Source organism: Centruroides sculpturatus, unplaced genomic scaffold (assembly GCF_000671375.1).
Source record: "Centruroides sculpturatus isolate CEXI.00-Female unplaced genomic scaffold, Cexi_2.0 scaffold1377, whole genome shotgun sequence".
In the NCBI taxonomy this organism is placed as follows: domain Eukaryota; kingdom Metazoa; phylum Arthropoda; class Arachnida; order Scorpiones; family Buthidae; genus Centruroides; species Centruroides sculpturatus.
Window position 1 is genome coordinate 1 of NW_019385507.1, and position 17,651 is coordinate 17,651.

General features: G+C 29.1%; 1 protein-coding gene across 1 annotated transcript in view; it reads left to right on the forward strand.

The window, feature by feature from the left end:
• Positions 1 to 288: 288 nt before the first annotated feature.
• Positions 289 to 17,651, forward strand: part of LOC111639648 (helicase SKI2W-like) — a 58,793-nt gene continuing 41,430 nt past the window's right edge. The window contains exons 1-5 of the mRNA XM_023385562.1: positions 289 to 519; positions 2,971 to 3,095; positions 8,305 to 8,411; positions 8,552 to 8,669; positions 11,120 to 11,303. Of these exons, the coding sequence (XP_023241330.1) occupies positions 2,988 to 3,095; positions 8,305 to 8,411; positions 8,552 to 8,669; positions 11,120 to 11,303 (517 nt within the window). The 5' untranslated portion in view covers positions 289 to 519; positions 2,971 to 2,987. The remainder of the gene's footprint in view (positions 520 to 2,970; positions 3,096 to 8,304; positions 8,412 to 8,551; positions 8,670 to 11,119; positions 11,304 to 17,651) is intronic.

Below are 17,651 nucleotides of genomic sequence, written 5' to 3' on the forward strand. Positions count from 1 at the left end.
AAAAGTTAGTTTCTTCGTTGTGAATGTTGATTTTATGCAATAACATATTAACATTTTGCAGGTTTTTCCAATTTTAATAAAGTCATGCACTGTATACATAATGTAGTACACTTATCTGTACTACATTAGGTTAATGTCCAGATACGTGGACCGTCATGGCGGCACTTCCTGTTTCAGCCTCGAAACCAGACGGTTTGCAGACGTGTCACGTGACGCACCGACGCACGTTCTAATCTAACCTAACCTATTCTAATAAATTAGCATAATTATTACCAATTATATTATTAGAATAGGTTAGGTTAGGTTAGAACTGTGTCCTTTTCTTTGCTGGGATCAGCGATGAGGCGCCATGACAGCCGCCGACGTTCGCTCGCGTCGTCACGTGACACGTCGTCTGCAAACCGTCTGGTTTCGAGGCTGAAACAGGAAGTGCCGCCATGACGGTCCACGTATCTGGACATTAACCCTACATTATTTATTTTTCAAAACTTAGCTGTCTAAAAGATAAGAAGATAAAGTGTTAGTGAATAAGTTCAATAATAAATTACAAAGATTGCTTAGTTTTTAAGAATAAATAATTAATCGGTAATCTAACTTGCCAAATTGCTTTCAGGTTACATTTTAATTTTATTAAATAGTATAATTTGCCTTAAAAGTATACAATTAAGACTCCGTCTTGAACCATAATTAATACATTCAATCCCTAGCTTACCGGAAACGTCGCCATCTTGGAACCTAAGGTAACATTAACCCAAATAAATAATAAATGTAATAGTGTAATGGGCATACATGTTCTACATAACAATAGCTGATAAGTTTATTCGTGTTTCACTTGGGCTTACGCCAATAGCACCCAAAACTAAAAATGAAACTAACTTTCCGAGAAGTTGATTGACCGGAATATTCATTTTAATTTTTTAATTTTATTATAAATATGTAGTGGATTGATAATAAATAAAAAAATTAACATAACAGAAATTCAATACAAAAAGTTATATACTTTTGTATGTGGTTGTCTGTGTTTCTGTGAATCTTTGTGTTAATGAAATACTATAATTAATTAATTAAAATATTAAGTGTTGATTTAAAGTGCAGTAGGGGAGGATGGGGTAACTTTGGCATATGGGGCAAGTTTGTCAATTAAATTTTCATTTAAACAAAATAAAGGAGATTCTCTTTAGAGGCTAGTCAGTTGAGTTTTAATGACAGCTTGTTGAGTGTGGTGTCTGTGTTGTTCTCTGGCAAATGTAGTTGAAATATCAAATAAGTTGTCTGTTTCATTCAATTTCTTATAACATTTTGCTTCCATTTATGTAGAGTTGGCATGTTTTGTTATAATTCCATAATAACGAAAGTTATTTTTCCCGTTAGAAGGATAAAACATTAATTTATTCACGTGGCCAGATCATGGCTTGGTACTCTATTTTCAGGGTTTCACTTAATGTTTCTAAATCATGACTATTGGGGCAACTTTGGCAGTGTTGCCAATCTTGTTCCTGATCGTGTTTTGCTATGGTTTGATTTGGTCGCAAACAACAATAAGTGGAAGAAATAACTGGATCCCCATACAAAGCCACATTAGAAACCAAGGCTAAAGTTAAAAAATCAGGAACTTGCAGAAGGGCAATGAATTTGGAGAAATTGGATTTGAAGTTCACTAAAGAAAAGGGGCAGCAAAGTCCTGAAGAACTGGAAAATAATGATGAAAATACTTATTGCATATATTGCAATAAACAATATGAAACTACTCAGGAAAAGTGGATTATGGGCTGCAAGTGTGAACTGTGGGCTCATGTGGCTCTACATATGTGGAAAATGAATTAGTTCAATTTATTTGTGATATGTGTAGGGCATAAACAATTTGCTGTTAAGCATATTTCATTTCTACTGAGTTTGTTTGAGTTCACTAATTCATTTATATTGCTTTTAACTTGCATTAGGATGTTTTCTTTTATTATCTGTTTGATTTTTTTTAGTAATTAATTTTTGTTTACATTTTATTTACTTAAATATGCCTTTGAACTTGTATATTAAATAGGTTTTTGGACTTGTATTTCTTTGTTTTAATAGTGAATTCCAACTTATATATTGTTAACACAAATTTATTGATATGTACCTGCCTGTCTTACCTGATTACTGTTGCCGAAGTTGCCCTCATACAGGGGCAACCTTGGCAACAGCTTTGCTATCATTGCTATCTTTTCATAAAGTTATTATTTTTATGATTATTTTTATTTCCAAACTGATTTTAACCAGTTCTATGGTAAGTTTACATTCTGGTAGACAATAAACAATGCTTTTCTTTCAGTTTATAGTGGTATTTGTTACAAAAAATTTAACTTATTCTTATCATGCTGAAGTTGCCCCGTTCTCCCCTACATCTAAACAGTTTTATCATATTGTATTGTGGTACTGTACATATGAGCAATAATTTGTTACAATATACGTATATGATATTAAATAGTCTTATGTGCAAACTTGGGAATAGTATCCCATTAACTTCATTATTTATGTTTGTTTTATGACAAGAGTCTCTGAGAAAAAAACATTTAAGTTGGGAACTATTGAAATTAGAATTAATTTTAAATTTAAAAATTTTTGTTCCAAAGTAATCCATCAGTTTAGATTTCTGAATGACTGAAAAGATTGACATGAATTTTCTCAATAACTTGATACTTCAATAAGTTAAATATATTTTTGAGTAAATGAATTCATTTTGAAATCTTCATCTTAATTACCATATTGATTTTTAATAGTTATATCATTTTGTTTCAGATAATTTACTCTTAATTACATTTTATTAAATAGTAGTAATAATAGACGCATATAATTACTATTAAAAGCATTTTTAGTTAAACCTAATGTAATTTAATGTCAACTATTTTTAACATTATCATTATAGATCTGTTTATAATTTTATTTATTGATTGTCTATAATATTACATTGTTTTTTATTTATTTATTTTACAGTACAAGTATGCAAATATATGATACCAATGGATATTAAATTAGAAAATCTTGAACTTGTTCACTTAGGAAGAGAGTCAAAATTTGATTTAATTCCTGAAGATGACAGTTATATTAATAAATCTACAGTAAGTTGTTTTATAAATTTTACTTTTCTTGCTATTACGGTTACATAACAAGAGAAAATATTGGAATTGTATCAAATTTGCCTATTTCATTTAATATCTCAGGATGGAGTAAAGATTAAGAAATGAAAAGTGGAACATTAGCTTGTGTTTAAGGGGCATTAATGGTAACAAATTTTGGTGGTTAAAGGTTGAAGGGATGGGGAGACAGTGAATAGTCACATGTCATATCTGAAGAGAGGTCGGACTTAATGAAGATTTTACTTGTTATTAGCATTTACAGTTTTTTATAAACCTCATCTATATCCTCAAAATTCAGCTTTTTGCCATCTTATAGTAGTAAAAAATATATAAAGTTTTTTTATAACAACAAAAGCTCATAACAGATGGTGTCAAGCACAATTATATTTATTATGCTTAATAATATAAAATTTTTTAATAAAATCTCATAACAACCAGGAATGTTGTGCAACTTGTTGCTGGATTTTTGAATATTTGATTTCAAAAATGTAACTAGAGAGTAATCATTATAAAGGTAAATAGGCCTAAGCTCCCTGGTCTCTCTTACATTTGTAATTAAATAAACAAAGAAAAAAGTTCAGGAAATGATTTAAATGTAACAAACCCCACTTATACACATGATGAGTAAACCCTTACATATTGTATTCATCTGCAGCACTAGTGGTATAAGGGTTAATATAGGTTTACACATTTTAATTTGGGTCTCCCTAATATTAGTTCTAGTTATGGTACTGTTTAAACCCTTTAACTTATAAACAAAACTATACTACTTAAATTCACCACATACAAAAAACCTTTGTAACTCCAGTGATACGTGTTTACACACCAGCGAACATTTTTGACCCCATTCGGGTCTTCATCAGGCTACATTTATGAGGAATTCGAATGCGTGTGGAATGGAACATTAAAACAAACTGAATGCGATTCAAAATTTAGAAAAACAAATTTAAGAATAAAAATGGAACATTATGCACATGCTGAAACGACAGTTAAGCACACGTAACATCACGTTTGCAAAACAGCAAAAGCAGACAAAATATACGCAATTCAAAATCAGTTACGGGAGTGGGGTTTCCTCATAACAAAACTTCCACGTGCTAGATATCCTGACTGCATCCATGGAGTTGATGCACGTACTACATAATCCTGCTTTATATATTTCAAGAGTCTCCATGGCTCTCAGTTGATCAGTACGATGTGAGAGCCTGATCAGACGGGCATTTTATATGTCAGCCGTGATTCCCGGTTCCGTGGCAACCGTTGATAGGGCGGTGGTGTGTTTTTTATTGTCAATGTCATATTTATGCTCCTGAAGCTGTTTATGAAGGGAACGTTTGGTTGAGCCTACATAAACCAAACGGCTGTTAAATCTGTCATCCCGAAGTGGGACAGCATATACCCCTGGTGCGTGTTTCAAGTCAATTGTGTCTTTTCCGTTGCAAAGTAAGTTGTAAACAGATCTTGGCCTACTGTAAGCTATCTTAGTTTTAGTGATGAATGAAATTTCCCTGTATATTTTATCAAGATGGTGGTTGTATCCTACGATTTTTCTTGCACATTTATTATCCAAAGACTCCCCAAGGGCATTGGTAGTGTGATGTGCGTTTGCCTGTGTGTAAGCGTGATCAATATTATATATTAAGTTCTTATTATACCCGTGCTGTGTGGCCATTTCCTGAATGTGTCTTAGCTCAGCTGTGGTGTCTTCGTAATTAGAGTGGTGCGTGAACACCCTCTTAGTTAAGGCCCGAAAAGCTGCGATCTTGTAGGCGTACGGATCCTCTGAGTTAGCCGGGATGAAGAGTGGTACATAGGACTTTTTGTAATAGACTTTGGATGTGATCACACTATCCTTAATTTGAAGGTCCAAGTCAGAAAATGCATGACAGTATTGCTTTTTTGGTCCAATTTGATGTTCAGGCCATAAGGGTTGTCGTTCATTAAGTTAATGAACTGGTTGATGTTGGGTTCTGTTTTCCAAATGATAATAATATCATCAACATACCTCCTGTACAGGAGGATGTTGGAAACATACACGGGGATGATTTGATGTTCCAGCTTCCTGATTACCAGCTCATGTAAATCACCCGAGAGAGGGCTCCCCATGGGAACACCCCGCTTTTGAAGGTAAGTTTTGTTATTAAAACAGAAGAAGGACAAGTAACACAATATGTGCGTTAACTCTCTTCTAGTGTGTGGAAGTTTTGTTATGAGGAAACCCCACCCCCGTAACTGATTTTGAATTGTGTATATTTTGTCTGCTTTCGCCGTTTCACAAACATGATGTTGCGCATGCTTAACTGTCGTTTCAGCACGTGCATAATGTTCCATTTTTATTCTTAAATTTGTTTTTCTAAATTTTGAATCACATTCGGTTCATTTTAATGTTCCATTCCACATGCATTTGAATTCCTCATAAACGTAGCCTGATGAAGACCCGGATGGGGTCGAAAACATTTGCTGGTGTGTAAACATGTATCACTGGAGTTACAAAGGTTTTTTTGTATGTGGTGAATTGTATTTTCTCTGGTGTTTGCGAAGAGGTTCATTTCTTATATACTACTAAAAATTATAAGAGAATCAATAAACTATAAAATGAGAAATATTTCAATTTTTTCTTGAATCAATTTATAAATGATATTTGGAATAGGATACAAAAATACAAAAAGGATTTTTTGTAAATACACATTTTGTATATACAAATTGAATAATTATATGCAGAAAACCCTGAATTATACTAATAAATGGGAGATCAGATTAACTATCAGGCTAGAAGTTGGCGATTTAATAATATAAATATTCATCCCAAGTTGTCATAGTGTGTAAACCTGTTATCTTGTAAATTAATTGATCTGGAAGTGCAGATCTAATTGAGTTCTGGGTAAAAAAATTGTCATCACAACTTCATTATAAGCAAAAGTTATGGGTTTAAATCTTTCCCGGGATCAATTTTTTTTTAGAATAATCTGAATTAATTTATTTCTAATTATTAAATTTCATATAAGATGATGGCAAAACTGCCTACCTTTAGTTCAAATTACATAATATCTGTATACTTAAATAGTCAAGTTCTAGCCAGATAGTTAATTTAAGTTAACCCAGATAGTTAATTTAAGTTAACCTTTCAACAGTTGGATAGTAAGGTATGGTGCTATCCCTAAGTAGTGGAGAATAAACGTGGGAAATTTTAGAAGTATTTTTCCATGCATTGTTTCTCATTACCATTTCAGAAAAAGATTTTGTAAACAGTTATATCTAGTAAAGAAAAGTCTTTTTTTTTTATTGTTACATAATTCATTTTTATGTGAATTTTTTTCGCGGTTTTTGGTGATACCCCAAAAGAATTTAACGGATATATTCATCCCTCACCACTGCCACACGACCGCCCTGGACAGATATATCCGTCCCTCACGGTCGAGTGGTTAATTCAGCTCTATCATATGGTAATTATAAGTAATAGATTTGTAACAATCAATAATTGTTTAATTAAATAATTATAATGATTATTTATTAGTTAGAAATTCTTATAATCTGAAAAATATTCTAAATTGATTGTATAACATGATATTCCCTCTTTCTAGTTTATGAATTGTCCAGTTTATGAGAATTCATAATTCCCATAAACTGGACAATTAAATTACAAGTTATATGTTTGATTCTAACTTCAAGATATTCTTTTTCTAGATGTTTACAAATTTAATTAATTATTCTAAATTCATTGTTGATACTACTTTTAGTATTATGTTTTTAATATATGAGTAACTCAAGCATTAAAGTGTTCATTTACTAATACTAAACTATTCATTTGCTTTATTAATGCTATTGAGTTTGCAGTGTCAAAATTGTACAAAAGTAAATTGAAATGAAAACTGCAATAATTGATTTACAAATGTAGTCAATATTCTCAATTAATGAACTAAAACATTCATAAACTGGGAATATTGGGTATATATGCATTAATATGCTAACATAATATGTTAACTGTTAACTTTATCATCAGAAATTTTTTGTTCAGTATCAAATTTTTACACTTTCTTTTACTATATCATTTTCTTTGACATCAGATTTTCATTTTCAGATTTAATCATTCATTATCTGACTCAAGTAACATCTGCTGCAATTCTTTCTCGTTAAAAAGATACATTGAAGGAACATAAATTGTCTTCTTAAAACCATCTTTCACATTCACCCTTGACAAAAACAATTTTTTTAGCCTCAAGTGAAAGGTTGTCTATATAATTGAAAAATTTTTTGTTCTTGGTAAATGTTAAAGACTGTTTTAAGAAGACAATTTGTGTTCCTTCAATGTATATTTTTAATATGTAAACTATGTCAACCAGTTCTAATCAATCAATCTTTATTGTCAATTTGATCTTCAATAATCTCCATTTTCAAACAGAAAACAAAAGAACATCTAAAACACTAACAAAATACTTTATTAGAATGTAGTGTATCTCAGGCACAATTTAAGGTATTGTTGAGAAAAACAAAGTTTTTCCTAGCAAAAAAGAACTGACAAAGCAATTCTAGATAATTAATGTTGCCAGTCTCTTCAAGGAAGTTACTCAAAGTTGCAGGTTCTATACCATTTCAAAACAAATATTTAAAAATTTATTCTGAATGTATTTGTGAGATTAGCTGTGACCTCCAAAGAGTTAAAATTTAAAGTTATATCAATCTTTATTATTATTACAGTTTTAAAATTAATAATAATAAAAATGCCACTAACCCCAAAACAGTCTCTAGCAATTTATTACTCCTTAGATAAACTGAGTAACTCTTTAGAAGGTTGCTTGTGACTAGGTTAGGATCCACCACTTTAGAGTGTAATGATGATATACAATAAAGCACGACACTAAAAAGTACTCTTATGAATTTTTAAAAATTATTTCATCATTATTAATGCAAATTAATTTTAAACATGGATTAGCATCTTATATGAAAAGTTTTAGTTGGAAAAAATTCTTTAAAAAAATCATAATCATCATTAAAAGATGAAAATAACAGAAAATTGCAAATTTTTTTGCTCAAACTATTGATACAATAAAAGTTACATTATTCATATGCATAATAGAGTTAATTGTTTTTGTTTCTGAGAGAAAGAGGAAAGCAGTTAATTACTACAATTTATAAGTTTCAAACCATTTTTAAAATATTTGAAAAACTACAATATTTTAACTTATTCTTTTAGTTGGTTTTTGATCTTCCCCCTGTAATACCTGATTTATCTGAACAATTAGAAGAAATTTTAGATCATCCAGAAAAGCTTTCTATTTATGATTTAGATAATGTTCAGAGGTAAGAGAATTAATCTTTGAATTAATTAAAATTGCTATTTTTAAAATATCAATTATGTTTCAATTAATTTAATATTATTTGTTTTATTATCCATTACCCATACTATCCATGTATGAAAATTAATAATTTTTTTATTTAAGACATATACCTCGAAAACCAAATATATCTTCATTATTTACAACGGAGTTATGTCCTTTACAAACAACTTTAAAAGCTGAGAGGAACATGACCACTGGTGAAGTAATAAAGTTTAACGAAGTAAATAAATTGCTTATATAATTATGTTTTTTAATGAAAAAATTATTACTTAGTATTTAATATCAATTATAATATATAAGAATATATTAATAACATAATAATTGTTATAATCATACTAAAATTGCTTTTCCTATATATATTTTAATAATGTTGGATAAAATTTGATAAATGTAAATATACTAAAATGTTTATTTTGAATAATAATGTTAAATAATACACCCAAATTCTAGCAGTAAACTGTAATTTTGGAGACAGACATCCACACACATCTGGACCAGGCAAAACTTAAACACAATTTAATTAACAAAGCATACATATGGCACTTGAAAATAATTGAAATTTACAAGGCAACAAGGGAAGAATCTGCCTTCAGCTATAAAAGCAGCAATTCTCTGGCCTAGGTGTGGATATTCAAAAAATTACATCTTAAGATCAGACATATTACTAGCACAAACTGATCAACTGGAACTTATAAGTGCTGAATTATAAATATTCCCACACATGTGGAATTCTATTTTTACAAATTAAAACATTTTTTACTAGCATTGTTCTATGTTCAAAAGACTTCAGAACCTGAAGATGCAGGCTTAAGACCACTGAAAACATTTTTTCTACATTGTAAATATTTGACTTTACTGCTGGAGTTTGGATGTATTATGTAAGTTTAGTATTTCTCCAGTTACAATAGTAGTATTTAAATTATTATTAAAATATATTTTTATAACATATATTTTGTCTTATGAAAGTGTAATAAAAACATAAATTTTTATAACTTCTATGATATTTAACATAATATTATTTAAAACAAGAATTCTTAACCATGTTCCTGTCATGGACATCTTAGAAGTCTGTTGAAGCCTATGGATTTTTTCTCAGAATAATGCTTCTAAATGCATAAAATAGAATGTATAGAATTACAAAGATAACTAATCATATTGAAATACAGTTATCAAAATACTAAAAACACAAATTTGTGAAATATTAATATACTAGTTGTACCCATTAAAATATTGTTACAATTGTAAACAATTTTTAAATTACAGATAAAGAGGAAAAATAAAGAAGGAAATAAATTTATTAATATAAGACTTGTAAAGTATCTCAGTATACAACATTTTTTGTGTAAATATCTTCATTGTTAGATAATCTATTCATTTCTGAATGAAAATTTAAGTTGTCAACATTTAATCAAATGTGGTTTTTCATTTCCTTCTTGCCTATCTGTAAGTTTTCCTTTGCTTAGATGTCATTTTATTTGAAAGAAATGACATCAGTCCTCCTGACTAGACTTTAATTTATGAGCAGTTAAGGTATGAAACTACTATCCTGGGATCTGGGAACAAATTCAGATGGGTCAATAAATCCCAGATATGTTTTTGCAGTGATATGTCTTGGATATGTTAGTTAGGTCTTACCCATTACCACTCAGTTGCCTCATTGTGAAAATACTTTCATATCATTCATAAATATCACAGACTAATCAAATAAACAAATACTAATGTTTCTTAGGCTAATTTTTCTGCTTAACTTAAAATAATTTTTTTTGATTCTGATGAAACCGTGTTGTTGATTAAAATAATTTAATTAAACAATTTGGTAATTTTATTTGTTATCAAATTAAATTCTAAGATTGTGATGAAAGTTTTAACAGTTTAACTTACATTTAGAGAATTGCAATTGATGTCAAATTTTTCTGAGTATTTTCATAACGAGTCCTAACTTTTAAGAAGAAATTTATATTTGTTAAATTAGATAATTTAAATTTGCATAAAACAAAATATAATTGATTAATTTGGAAATCAAAGTTAATTATGCAAATTAATTAGTGTAGTTTATTCTGAAGTTCTAGAAATTACACATATTAAAACTTACTAAAAAATTTAATTCTTTAATTTAATAAATATTTGAGAATAGCACTCAATTTATTTCCATTTTTCAATACAGCAGAGTCTCGAAAACTCGGCACTCGATAACCCGGCAGTCCAGATAACTCGGCCACACCCTGGCAGGGCAAAAAAATCCTTAGTTAATTAATTTTCATTATAGACAGCCTTATGCCTCATAAAGTATTTTTCTGAGGTCTGTCTTATCAGGTAAATTACTGTACACAGTGTATTCATTAATTTTCATTTTCATGTAGTAAAGGCTCTATGCCTTCATAAAGGACATACTTTTCCTTTGTTTAAGGGTATTTGGGCATTTTATTCTCTGTTGTATTCTCAAGTAAACAATACATACAAGTACAGTACAGTATTTTCTGAAGAAACACTCGTACTTATTTTTTTTTAACCCCATTCCTGATAACCCGGCATTTTCACAAACTCAGCCACCCTTCGGTCCATTAGGCCAAGTTTTTGAGACTCTACTGTATCATTTTTCTATATTAGATTAGCTTTTATAAATTATCTTATAAAAATTATTTTCATTCACACATAATGCTAATTTATTAGGTTATTATTGAAGATAATGCATCAAATTCAAAAAATTCAATGTCATTTAAACGAGCTCCAGATGTGACCACAGATGTGAAAGGAAATCCCAATAATCTTCCATTTTGGCCAGGTGGTTTTGATGATTATTCTTTTGAAAAATTGAAGGATAACATTAAGAATCAAGATATTGACTTTGTCAATGGTCAGTAAAATATATATTTTGATAAAATATATAAAAGTGAAANTCAACATACCTCCTGTACAGGAGGATGTTGGAAACATACACGGGGATGATTTGATGTTCCAGCCTCCTGATTACCAGCTCATGTAAATCGCCCGAGAGAGGGCTCCCCATGGGAACACCCCGCTTTTGGAGGTAAGTTTTGTTATTAAAACAGAAGAAGGATGAGTAACACAATATGTGCGTTAACTCCCTTCTAGCGCATGGAAGTTTTGTTATGAGGGAACCCCACCCCCGTAACTGATTTTGAATTGTGTATATTTCGTCTGCTTTCACCATTTTGCAAACATGATGTTGCGTGTGCTTAACCGTCGTTTCAGCACGTGCATAATGTTCCATTTTTATTATTAAATTTGTTTTTCTAAATTTTGAATTGCATTCGGTTCATTTTAATGTTCCATTCCACATGCATTTGAATTCCTCATAAACGTAGCCTGATNGTTCATTAAGTTAATGAACTGGTTGATGTTGGGTTCTGTTTTCCAAATGATAATAATATCATCAACATACCTCCTGTACAGGAGGATGTTGGAAACATACACGGGGATGATTTGATGTTCCAGCTTCCTGATTACCAGCTCATGTAAATCACCCGAGAGAGGGCTCCCCATGGGAACACCCCGCTTTTGAAGGTAAGTTTTGTTATTAAAACAGAAGAAGGACAAGTAACACAATATGTGCGTTAACTCTCTTCTAGTGTGTGGAAGTTTTGTTATGAGGAAACCCCACCCCCGTAACTGATTTTGAATTGTGTATATTTTGTCTGCTTTCGCCGTTTCACAAACATGATGTTGCGCATGCTTAACTGTCGTTTCAGCACGTGCATAATGTTCCATTTTTATTCTTAAATTTGTTTTTCTAAATTTTGAATCACATTCGGTTCATTTTAATGTTCCATTCCACATGCATTTGAATTCCTCATAAACGTAGCCTGATGAAGACCCGGATGGGGTCGAAAACATTTGCTGGTGTGTAAACATGTATCACTGGAGTTACAAAGGTTTTTTTGTATGTGGTGAATTGTATTTTCTCTGGTGTTTGCGAAGAGGTTCATTTCTTATATACTACTAAAAATTATAAGAGAATCAATAAACTATAAAATGAGAAATATTTCAATTTTTTCTTGAATCAATTTATAAATGATATTTGGAATAGGATACAAAAATACAAAAAGGATTTTTTGTAAATACACATTTTGTATATACAAATTGAATAATTATATGCAGAAAACCCTGAATTATACTAATAAATGGGAGATCAGATTAACTATCAGGCTAGAAGTTGGCGATTTAATAATATAAATATTCATCCCAAGTTGTCATAGTGTGTAAACCTGTTATCTTGTAAATTAATTGATCTGGAAGTGCAGATCTAATTGAGTTCTGGGTAAAAAAATTGTCATCACAACTTCATTATAAGCAAAAGTTATGGGTTTAAATCTTTCCCGGGATCAATTTTTTTTTAGAATAATCTGAATTAATTTATTTCTAATTATTAAATTTCATATAAGATGATGGCAAAACTGCCTACCTTTAGTTCAAATTACATAATATCTGTATACTTAAATAGTCAAGTTCTAGCCAGATAGTTAATTTAAGTTAACCCAGATAGTTAATTTAAGTTAACCTTTCAACAGTTGGATAGTAAGGTATGGTGCTATCCCTAAGTAGTGGAGAATAAACGTGGGAAATTTTAGAAGTATTTTTCCATGCATTGTTTCTCATTACCATTTCAGAAAAAGATTTTGTAAACAGTTATATCTAGTAAAGAAAAGTCTTTTTTTTTTATTGTTACATAATTCATTTTTATGTGAATTTTTTTCGCGGTTTTTGGTGATACCCCAAAAGAATTTAACGGATATATTCATCCCTCACCACTGCCACACGACCGCCCTGGACAGATATATCCGTCCCTCACGGTCGAGTGGTTAATTCAGCTCTATCATATGGTAATTATAAGTAATAGATTTGTAACAATCAATAATTGTTTAATTAAATAATTATAATGATTATTTATTAGTTAGAAATTCTTATAATCTGAAAAATATTCTAAATTGATTGTATAACATGATATTCCCTCTTTCTAGTTTATGAATTGTCCAGTTTATGAGAATTCATAATTCCCATAAACTGGACAATTAAATTACAAGTTATATGTTTGATTCTAACTTCAAGATATTCTTTTTCTAGATGTTTACAAATTTAATTAATTATTCTAAATTCATTGTTGATACTACTTTTAGTATTATGTTTTTAATATATGAGTAACTCAAGCATTAAAGTGTTCATTTACTAATACTAAACTATTCATTTGCTTTATTAATGCTATTGAGTTTGCAGTGTCAAAATTGTACAAAAGTAAATTGAAATGAAACCTGCAATAATTGATTTACAAATGTAGTCAATATTCTCAATTAATGAACTAAAACATTCATAAACTGGGAATATTGGGTATATATGCATTAATATGCTAACATAATATGTTAACTGTTAACTTTATCATCAGAAATTTTTTGTTCAGTATCAAATTTTTACACTTTCTTTTACTATATCATTTTCTTTGACATCAGATTTTCATTTTCAGATTTAATCATTCATTATCTGACTCAAGTAACATCTGCTGCAATTCTTTCTCGTTAAAAAGATACATTGAAGGAACATAAATTGTCTTCTTAAAACCATCTTTCACATTCACCCTTGACAAAAACAATTTTTTTAGCCTCAAGTGAAAGGTTGTCTATATAATTGAAAAATTTTTTGTTCTTGGTAAATGTTAAAGACTGTTTTAAGAAGACAATTTGTGTTCCTTCAATGTATATTTTTAATATGTAAACTATGTCAACCAGTTCTAATCAATCAATCTTTATTGTCAATTTGATCTTCAATAATCTCCATTTTCAAACAGAAAACAAAAGAACATCTAAAACACTAACAAAATACTTTATTAGAATGTAGTGTATCTCAGGCACAATTTAAGGTATTGTTGAGAAAAACAAAGTTTTTCCTAGCAAAAAAGAACTGACAAAGCAATTCTAGATAATTAATGTTGCCAGTCTCTTCAAGGAAGTTACTCAAAGTTGCAGGTTTTATACAATTTCAAAACAAATATTTAAAAATTTATTCTGAATGTATTTGTGAGATTAGCTGTGACCTCCAAAGAGTTAAAATTTAAAGCTATATCAATCTTTATTATTATTACAGTTTTAAAATTAATAATAATTAAAAAGCCCCTAACCCCAAAACAGTCTCTAGCAATTTATTACTCCTTAGATAAACTGAGTAACTCTTCAGAAGGTTACTTGTGACTAGGTTAGGATCCACCACTTTAGAGTGTAATGATGATATACAATAAAGCACGACACTAAAAAGTACTCTTATGAATTTTTAAAAATTATTTCATCATTATTAATGCAAATTAATTTTAAACATGGATTAGCATCTTATATGAAAAGTTTTAGTTGGAAAAAATTCTTTAAAAAAATCATAATCATCATTAAAAGATGAAAATAACAGAAAATTGCAAATTTTTTTGCTCAAACTATTGATACAATAAAAGTTACATTATTCATATGCATAATAGAGTTAATTGTTTTTGTTTCTGAGAGAAAGAGGAAAGCAGTTAATTACTACAATTTATAAGTTTCAAACCATTTTTAAAATATTTGAAAAACTACAATATTTTAACTTATTCTTTTAGTTGGTTTTTGATCTTCCCCCTGTAATACCTGATTTATCTGAACAATTAGAAGAAATTTTAGATCATCCAGAAAAGCTTTCTATTTATGATTTAGATAATGTTCAGAGGTAAGAGAATTAATCTTTGAATTAATTGCTATTTTTAAAGTATCAATTATGTTTCAATTAATTTAATATTATTTGCTTTATTATCCATTACCCATACTATCCATGTATGAAAATTAATAATTTTTTTATTTAAGACATATACCTCGAAAACCAAATATATCTTCATTATTTACAACGGAGTTATGTCCTTTACAAACAACTTTAAAAGCTGAGAGGAACATGACCACTGGTGAAGTAATAAAGTTTAACGAAGTAAATAAATTACTTATATAATTATATTTTTTAATGAAAAAATTATTACTTAGTATTTAATATCAATTATAATATATAAGAATATGTTAATAACATAATAATTGTTATAATCATACTAAAATTGCTTTTCCTATATATATTTTAATAATGTTGGATAAAATTTGATAAATGTAAATATACTAAAATGTTTATTTTGAATAATAATGTTAAATAATACACCCAAATTCTAGCAGTAAACTGTAATTTTGGAGACAGACATCCACACACATCTGGACCAGGCAAAACTTAAACACAATTTAATTAACAAAGCATACATATGGCACTTGAAAATAATTGAAATTTACAAGGCAACAAGGGAAGAATCTGCCTTCAGCTATAAAAGCAGCAATTCTCTGGCCTAGGTGTGGATATTCAAAAAATTACATCTTAAGATCAGACATATTACTAGCACAAACTGATCAACTGGAACTTATAAGTGCTGAATTTTAAATATTCCCACACATGTGGAATTCTATTTTTACAAATTAAAACATTTTTTACTAGCATTGTTCTATGTTCAAAAGACTTCAGAACCTGAAGATGCAGGCTTAAGACCACTGAAAACATTTTTTCTACATTGTAAATATTTGACTTTACTGCTGGAGTTTGGATGTATTATGTAAGTTTAGTATTTCTCCAGTTACAATAGTAGTATTTAAATTATTATTAAAATATATTTTTATAACATATATTTTGTCTTATGAAAGTGTAATAAAAACATAAATTTTTATAACTTCTATGATATTTAACATAATATTATTTAAAACAAGAATTCTTAACCATGTTCCTGTCATGGACATCTTAGAAGTCTGTTGAAGCCTATGGATTTTTTCTCAGAATAATGCTTCTAAATGCATAAAATAGAATGTATAGAATTACAAAGATAACTAATCATATTGAAATACAGTTATCAAAATACTAAAAACACAAATTTGTGAAATATTAATATACTAGTTGTACCCATTAAAATATTGTTACAATTGTAAACAATTTTTAAATTACAGATAAAGAGGAAAAATAAAGAAGGAAATAAATTTATTAATATAAGACTTGTAAAGTATCTCAGTATACAACATTTTTTGTGTAAATATCTTCATTGTTAGATAATCTATTCATTTCTGAATGAAAATTTAAGTTGTCAACATTTAATCAAATGTGGTTTTTCATTTCCTTCTTGCCTATCTGTAAGTTTTCCTTTGCTTAGATGTCATTTTATTTGAAAGAAATGACATCAGTCCTCCTGACTAGACTTTAATTTATGAGCAGTTAAGGTATGAAACTACTATCCTGGGATCTGGGAACAAATTCAGATGGGTCAATAAATCCCAGATATGTTTTTGCAGTGATATGTCTTGGATATGTTAGTTAGGTCTTACCCATTACCACTCAGTTGCCTCATTGTGAAAATACTTTCATATCATTCATAAATATCACAGACTAATCAAATAAACAAATACTAATGTTTCTTAGGCTAATTTTTCTGCTTAACTTAAAATAATTTTTTTTGATTCTGATGAAACCGTGTTGTTGATTAAAATAATTTAATTAAACAATTTGGTAATTTTATTTGTTATCAAATTAAATTCTAAGATTGTGATGAAAGTTTTAACAGTTTAACTTACATTTAGAGAATTGCAATTGATGTCAAATTTTTCTGAGTATTTTCATAACGAGTCCTAACTTTTAAGAAGAAATTTATATTTGTTAAATTAGATAATTTAAATTTGCATAAAACAAAATATAATTGATTAATTTGGAAATCAAAGTTAATTATGCAAATTAATTAGTGTAGTTTATTCTGAAGTTCTAGAAATTACACATATTAAAACTTACTAAAAAATTTAATTCTTTAATTTAATAAATATTTGAGAATAGCACTCAATTTATTTCCATTTTTCAATACAGCAGAGTCTCGAAAACTCGGCACTCGATAACCCGGCAGTCCAGATAACTCGGCCACACCCTGGCAGGGCAAAAAAATCCTTAGTTAATTAATTTTCATTATAGACAGCCTTATGCCTCATAAAGTATTTTTCTGAGGTCTGTCTTATCAGGTAAATTACTGTACACAGTGTATTCATTAATTTTCATTTTCATGTAGTAAAGGCTCTATGCCTTCATAAAGGACATACTTTTCCTTTGTTTAAGGGTATTTGGGCATTTTATTCTCTGTTGTATTCTCAAGTAAACAATACATACAAGTACAGTACAGTAT